The sequence below is a fragment of the Neophocaena asiaeorientalis genome, unplaced genomic scaffold (genome assembly GCF_003031525.2).
Source record: "Neophocaena asiaeorientalis asiaeorientalis breed wild unplaced genomic scaffold, Neophocaena_asiaeorientalis_V1.1 scaffold167, whole genome shotgun sequence".
Lineage (NCBI taxonomy): Eukaryota > Metazoa > Chordata > Mammalia > Artiodactyla > Phocoenidae > Neophocaena > Neophocaena asiaeorientalis.
Window position 1 is genome coordinate 541,650 of NW_020175022.1, and position 8,240 is coordinate 549,889.

At 47.9% G+C, this 8,240-nt stretch overlaps 1 protein-coding gene across 1 annotated transcript; it reads left to right on the forward strand.

The window, feature by feature from the left end:
* The first annotated feature begins 183 nt into the window (after positions 1-183).
* Positions 184-1,972, forward strand: LINGO4 (leucine rich repeat and Ig domain containing 4). The gene has a single exon (XM_024762906.1). The coding sequence runs from the start codon at positions 199-201 to the stop codon at positions 1,969-1,971; it is 1,773 nt and encodes a 590-aa protein (XP_024618674.1). The 5' UTR covers positions 184-198; the 3' UTR covers position 1,972.
* The last annotated feature ends 6,268 nt before the right edge of the window (positions 1,973-8,240 follow it).

Genomic DNA, 8,240 nt, shown 5'->3' on the forward strand with positions numbered 1-8,240 from the left:
AGGAGCTCCAGAAGGCTCCAGGGAGGTGTGCACCAGAATTCCTCCCAGATCTGCACCCTAGTTGCTGGCCATGCTGAGATGGGTAGCTCAATATCTCTCTCTCCTCTAAGGAGGCCCAGGGAAGTCCAGGGTCCCCATCATCTGAAGCCACTTTCCAATAAGGGCCATGTCATCGTCTATTCCAGGATTGAAGAGGGGATGGCTGCGGCCACTACTCCAAAGCAAGCCTGGCCCGCCATATTTTTCCTGCTCCTCCTGTCTGGGGGGAGTAGCGGCGGCTGCCCTGCTGTGTGTGACTGTACCTCCCAACCCCGGGCAGTGCTCTGTGCCCACCGGCGACTGGAGGCTGTACCAGGGGGACTCCCACTGGACACCGCGCTCCTGGACCTGAGTGGGAACCGCCTATGGGGGCTTCAGCGGGGAATGCTCTCCCGCCTGGGCCTGCTCCGGGAACTGGACCTCAGCTACAACCAGCTGTCCACCCTCGAGCCAGGGGCCTTCCATGGTCTGCAGAGCCTGCTCACCCTGAGGCTGCAGGGCAACCGTCTGCGAATCATGGGCCCCAGGGTCTTCTCAGGCCTGTCTTCCCTCACGCTGCTGGACATTCGCCTCAACCAGATTGTACTCTTCCTCGATGGAGCTTTCGGGGAGCTAGGCAGCCTCCAGCAGCTGGAGGTTGGGGACAACCACCTGGTGTTTGTGGCTCCGGGAGCCTTTGCTGGACTGGCCAAGCTGAGCACCCTCACCCTGGAGCGCTGCAACCTCAGCACCGTGCCTGGCCCGGCCCTGGCCCGCCTTCCAGCGCTAGGGGTCCTAAGGCTCCGAGAATTAGATATTGGGAGGCTGCCGGGAGGGGCGCTGCAAGGGCTGGGGCAGTTAAAGGAGCTGGAGATCCATCATTGGCCACCTCTGGAGGCTCTGGAGCCTGGGAGCCTGACTGGGCTCAATCTCAGCAGCTTGGCCATCACCCGCTGCAATCTGAGCTCGGTGCCCTTCCAAGCGCTGTACCACCTGAGCTTCCTCAGGGTCCTGGATCTGTCTCAGAACCCCATCTCTGCCATCCCGGCCCGGAGGCTCAGCCCCCTGGTGCGGCTCCAGGAGCTCCGACTGTCAGGGGCATGCCTCACCTCCATCGCTGCCCACGCCTTCCATGGTTTGACTGCCTTCCACCTCCTAGACGTGGCGGATAACGCCCTTCAGACACTGGAGGAAACAGCCTTCTCTTCTCCAGACAAACTGGTCACCCTGAGGCTGTCTGGTAACCCCCTGACCTGTGACTGCCGCCTCGTCTGGCTGCTCCGGCTCCGCCGCCGCCTGGACTTTGGCACATCCCCCCCTGCCTGTGCCGGCCCCCAGAACGTCCAGGGGAAGAGCCTGAGGGAGTTTTCAGACATCCTACCTCCAGGGCACTTCACTTGCCAACCAGCCCTGATCCGAAAGTCCGGGCCACGATGGGTCATTGCAGAGGAGGGGGGGCATGCCGTTTTCTCCTGCTCTGGAGATGGAGACCCAGCCCCCATCGTCTCCTGGATGAGGCCTCAGGGGGCTTGGCTGGGAAGGGCCGGGAGAGTAAGGGTCCTGGAGGATGGGACGCTGGAGATCCGCTCTGTGCAGCTACGGGATAGAGGGGCCTATGTCTGTGTGGTCAGCAATGTAGCTGGGAATGACTCCCTGAGGACCTGGCTGGAAGTAATCCAAGTTGAACCACCAAATAGCACTCTCTCTGACCCCAACATTACCATGCCAGGGATCCCAGGGCCTTTCTTCCTGGATAGCAGAGGCATAGCTATGGTGCTGGCAGTCGGCTTCCTCCCCTTCCTCACCTCGGTAACCCTGTGCTTTGGCCTCATTGCCCTCTGGAGCAAAGGCAAAGGCCGGGTCAAACATCACATGACCTTTGACTTTGTGGCACCCCGAGCCTCTGGGGATAAGAACTCTGGGGGTAACCGGGTCACTGCCAAGCTCTTCTGACCTTTCCTTCCACACTGGGGACCCACCCAAGCCAGCTTCAGATACCAAAGGGGAAGAGAACCAAGGCTGCTTGGACCAGAAGCTAGTCCCAAACAGCATAGATCTCCCACGCCTCCTGCCTGCACCATGCCAGCAGCTAATGCCGCCTCCTGAGAGCCAGCCTCCCTGTGCTTTTGCAGTTTGAGGATAGCATTGTCATCTCTTCCCTGAGGGTCCCAGGAAGCTGAAGATATAGACCCTGTAGTCAGCCCAGTCCTCCCCCCACCACATACAAAGCAGGAAATATAACCCTCCAGTCTGCTAGTCTAAGCTCCAGGCTTCCTTCACACCCACCTACACATACCTTAATAACCAATACCAATCGCCAACCACAGCCATAGATTACTTCAGAGATGGAGCTGGGAAGTGCCACTTGCTTCTTGGAGTCTCTGCTCCTCAACCAGGTGGTCTCTCTCTCTCTCTTTTCTGCTCTGTCCCCTCTCTAGGGGCAAACAACTAGGGCCAATGACCTCAAGCTAAGGAGAAGAGAATGTGACAGGGGAGTGTGGGACGGGAAGGAGGACAGACTACACACTGGCACTGAGTGTGCATGAGCCCCACCACCTGCCTCTGTCTGTCACAGCATTAAACCTGTTGCCAAAAGGCCATGACAGTAGCAGCCACAACTAAATGTGATCTCTGGAGATTTCTTCAGTCTTTTCCACCCCTTATTTCTGTCAGATCTCCCCCTTCCTACCCTTTCTGCCTGCCCATTGAGCCTGTATCCTAATGGCCTTGCCTGAATCTAATGAGCCTGACAACCAGGGGTTTACGCAAAAGGCTGCCCGCCATGCCTGGAGATATCAGCACGCCCAGCCCATTTCAGTGTCAACCCTTTCCCCTGTACTCTCCCTCTCCGGAGTTGGAGGAGAGATCCTCTGCCTTCCAAAGGATCCCTCTGCAAAAATTTCAACCCAGGGCACCCAGCTCCTTCCCTTCTTTCTCACTCTGGTTGGAATCTCCCTAACATTCCTGTATTGCAGATCCCTAGTGCCCTTGATGGAGAAAGCAAGAGAACTCCTAGAAAATGACTAACAAAAGCAAGAATCTGCAGCTGTCAAAGGAGAGAGACCCAGAACACAGCAGGACTAGGTTTGAAGGAACAAGGTGGGAGGGGCACTGCAAGCTGTAGTGAAAAGTGGAGGAAAGAAGAAGCAGGAACCACCTGCCTTTCCACCGTCCTTCAGCAGTTTCCCCTGGTTCCGTGTTTAGTGCAGCCCCGGTGGGAAGCTGTCTTTGGATAGAGGTCGCTGTCTTATGGAGACCCCAGATGCAGAAGCAGAGTGGGAGGAGGAGATGCTGACTGCCTCTGAGTGTACTCCAAAGAGAGGCCAAAGCAGAGCTAGAAAAAGTAGAGATGCTGAGAGCTCAAGGGACGGGGAAGCAGCGTCAGCATCACCGGAAGGGGAGGAGTGAAGGGAGAGGAAAGGAGCAGGGAGGAGGGGCCGAGAAGTGGAGAGTCACGAGGTCCGTGGGAGACACTCTCTCCCTCTCTCTCTGCAGCAGCATCTGCACAGCGTCCTTAGTTCCCCTCCACCCTCAAGAGCCCCACCCACCCCTCACCCAACAATATGCAAAGCGTCCTCAGCTCCCTAGCCATTCCTGCTGCCCTTGTCCTTGCCCTGAGGAGACTCATTAGGAGATTCCCAGCCCCAACTGTCCCTGACAGGTGAGAGAAGCTGGCGCCATATGGGGGCAGCCAGACTTCACCAGCAGGCAAGCTCTTCGGTGGGGCAGAGGTGGGAATCTGGGGGCAGGGGCCTGTGGGCAGAGGTGAATGTGAGAGAGAACCCGGCAGTTTGGAGAGTGAGGCTGGAGAATCACACAATCTTGAGCATCCGGAGCCTCCAACCTTGCTCCTGGCACCGTGCACACACAATTCCCTTAGCATTGCAGCACCTCCCCTCTCCAGTTTATTAGACAGCCCAAAGGTTGTCTAATAACCTTTGGGCACAGCCCTCTCCCTCATTTCTAAAATCTTCCACCAGTAGCTTGTGAGATTGGGACTTGTGGGGGTCAGGTGCTAGAGGTTCTCATACTAGTTGCCCACACTGCAATTCAGAAAAGGGCAGAAGCAGCATTGCTGTTCAGAGAAATCTACTCTGGGAAGCCCGCTGAGGCAGTGGGGAATGGATGACACGCGTCTGGATTGGGAGATGCTGCTGCCTGAGTCCCACAGCCGCCAGAGCAGCCGAACAGAAACAGAATGTGAGTCACTTATGTGATTTCAAGTTTTCTAGTATCACATTAAAAAAGCAAAAGAAACAGATACAATTAATTTTAATACTCTATTTTATTTAACCCAGTGTACCCAAACTATGATCATTTCAACATGTTATCTATATAAAAATGAGTAATGAAATATTTTACATTATTTTTTCATATTAGGTCTTTGAAATCTAGTGTATATTTTACACTTACAACACATTCCAATTTGATAACTAAATTCTCACCAGAAATATCTGATCTGTTGTTAGGTTTCATAAAATTCACTGTTGAGAAAGTCAATTCACACATCCAAGTTGTTCCATATTAAAAGTTTTCCAATAACTAAATCAAGTATTGGTTTTAACATTTAAATTAATTGAAATTAAATAAATTTTAAGTTCTACTCCTCAGTCACACTAGCCATCTCTCAAGTGCTCAGTAACCACATGTGGCCAGTGGCTACAATATTGGACAGCAGAGCTCCAGACACTGTAACTCTGGGTGTCGACTAGGGCCTCCTCAGCAGAGGTGGGCAAAGTGTCCCTCGAGAAGCACATTCAACCTAGAGGAAATGCCTGTGGGGTTTCCCCCACTACCACCCCTTGCTCTCCGGACATGGCCTTCCCAGAACACCTTCAGAGAGGGACGCTAGTTACCGTAACAAGGTTACTGCAATGAGCACTTCCACAGCTTGTCCAATCATCAGAAAGCCAGCCCCTTACCCCATCTGCCTGGAAAGGCTGCCCTTAGCTCAAGGGTGTGTGTGTGTGTGTGTGTGTGTGTGTGTGTGTGTGTGTGTGTGTGTACAAGTGTGTGACAGCAACCAGGGACACAGTCGTGGAGATAAAAGAAAAATAACATTTATTCTGTGTTAGTGGTTACATGTATGTTTTCTTATTTAATCCTCACATCAACCCTATAAGACAGGGAATCTTGGCTGATGGAACTAAAGGTCAAATAGATTAACTTGCTCGGGTACACAGAGCTGGTTAGTAAGGGAGCTGCTTCTGGACTCAGGGCTAACTCAAAATCCAAATGCTTTCCACCACACTGCCATACTGCTCAGTCACTGTCTGCTCTTATAACCCCCTTCCCCAGAGTCTCTCAGCTGCAGGAACTGACCTGTGAGAAAGGTAGAATCCAGGGGTCATCCCCAGCCCCACCCACTCTGAACAACTCTTTTAAGGGGAACTGGGGTCAGTTGTTGGTCCTCACCTTCCTTCAGTAACTCTAATGCACCTGATTCAGGAAGCTGAGGATTTGTTGTTAGTTTTTAATCTTTCTTCAGAGCGGGAGATGAGAATAAAGAAATCACAATTCACCCAATCCTAGTCTCTCACAACTCAATCTTTGAATCCTGGTTTGGGCTCTTAGAGGGGGAATGAGATGACAAATCCCAAATACACAGTGACTTGAGAGTGATCATCTCACCTAAAGTTTTCCTTTCTACTCCCCAGTCTCCCTACCCAACCAATTAGAAGTCCACCCTCCAGAAAATTTCCAGGAAAAGTGATTACACCTGGCTTTTCACTGCTCTGATTAAGAAATTAATCCTGTGGTTTAATTTTTCATTTTAATCCCTCTTTTTGGACTTCCACTTCATTTCCTTTTCTTTGCTCACCAGCTCCCATTGGAGCTGGAAGATGATGAGCCCATAAAGTAGGCCTGTGCTTTTTATTTATTTATTTATTTTCGCGGTACGCGGCCCTCTCACTGTTGTGGCCTCTCCCGTTGCAGAGCACAGGCTCCGGACGCGCAGGCTCAGCGGCCATGGCTCACGGGCCCAGCTGCTCCACGGCATGTGGGATCTTCCCGGACCAGGGCACGAACCCTTGTCCCCTGCATCGGCAGGGGGACTCTCAACCACTGCGTCACCAGGGAAGCCCGGGCCTGTGCTTTTTATAGCAACAATGGACACTCTTCCTTAGGTCTGAACTACTCTTTACCTTTTTAAAAGTAAAAATAGCTATAGCAATCAAGGCACTCAAATACCTAGAAATAATCTTAGAAACTATATATGTAAATTTTACATGATAAAAACTTTAAAACGCTACTGATGGGACATCAATGACTTACACATGTTTATAGGAAGATTCTATATCATAAATATAACAATTCTCCCTTATGTAATCTAAAAATATGTGATTCCACAAAATAACATTAACAGTATACTCAGAAAGGAAATTGTGGTATAGTCCCAAAATATAATACTACACGGTGATGAGAATGAATGGACTAAAACTATACACAATAATATAGCTGAATGTCACAAAAATAGTGTTGAACAAAAGAAACCAGACACAAAAGAGTACTTACTGTGTGATTCTCTTTGTATAAAAAACAAAACAAGCCAAACTAGTTTCTGCTACTAGGAGTCAGAAGCAAGTTTACCCTTGAGGAGAGTAGTGACTCGGAAGGGATAATGTTCTGCTTTTTTGATCTGGGTGTTGGTTACACAAATGTGTTCCATTTTTTAAAATTCATCAACATGTATGCTTTTCATCTGTGCACTTTTCTGTGTATATACTGTACATCAATTTTTTAAATTGTGGTAAAAATAACACATAATGTACATCAATTTTAAAAAACAGTATGGTACTAGAACATGAATAGAGAGATCAATGGAACATGAAAAACCCAGAAATAGACCCAAATACATGACAATTTGGATCTTATGAAAGGTAGCATTCAAAAACAATGGAGGAAATATGGGTTATTCAATAAGGGTTGGACAAGACAAAACTGGATCACTATTTCACACCTTAACACCAAAATAAATTCCAGGTGAATCAAATATTTACATATGCAAAAAGACACTATAAAAATATTTAAAGAAAACATAGGATAATTTCTTAATAATCTTAGGTCATAGGACACTTTTCTAAATATGATATGAAACCCAGAAGTTATCAAAGAAAATGCTGACAAATTCAGCTACATAAAAATAAAAAATACTTGCATAACAAAAACGTCACCATGAAAGTAAAAAGACATAGGACAAACTGGGAAAGGGGAAAAATATTTTCAACTTACACATGAACAAAAGGCAAATATTAAAAGTCCTGACAACCAATAGAAATATGAACAAAGTGTATGAACAATTTACAGAAAAATAGAAAGCAATTGTCACTTAAGCATATTAAAAGATGCTCAACCTTATAAGAGAAATGAAAATTTAAATTGCAGTGAGATGCCATTTACACTATCAGACTGTCAAAAATCAAAAAGATTGGTAACAGGCTGTATAAGCTTGCTGATGGGAGAGAAGATTGGTAAAACTTGCATGGAAGGCAATTTGGCAATACTAACCAAAATCCTTTTCAAAGATTGTTGGTGGAATGAAAATGAGAAAAATCTTTGTGGGAGAAAGAGAATTTGTGAAATTGTATCTATCCAACTGAAGAAACAATACACACACACTTCTCAGTGTTTGCAGCCCTAAGTATTTATTGTACTGATATACAAGAGCCAAACAAAATATACTTGGGTATCAGTATAACGTTAAAGGGACTGATTGAATATATCTTAATACATCCCTCAGGCTTACTATGAAACTTAACTCTTAGGCAGATACCTACGTGCTGCTATGGACAGATATCTAGACCATATAAAAAGAAACTGCAAAATAGTAATGTATAACATGTTACCGACTGGGTAATATATATAAATAGATTTAATGTATACATGTTTACTATAGAATATCTTGTGAAAAATCCACAAGAATCTGGTAAAACCGGTTGTTTCTTAGGGAAGACAGACCTTTTATTCCTTTGTAGAATGTGCATGTACTACTTACTCAAAACACATATATATTTTTCAAATTAACACAAAACGAGAAACTGAGGCCCACTGGCATCTCCTTAGCTGACCAGAGATATAATCTTGCATTCACTCAACAAACATTTACTGCGTGCGTATCATGCGCCAGGCATTGTGACAGAAGCTGGTGCGAAAGATCCCCGCATTACAAGTAGCACTCAACCCCTGTCAAGGGTCAGCCCCTAGTGCGTAGCGGGGACTGG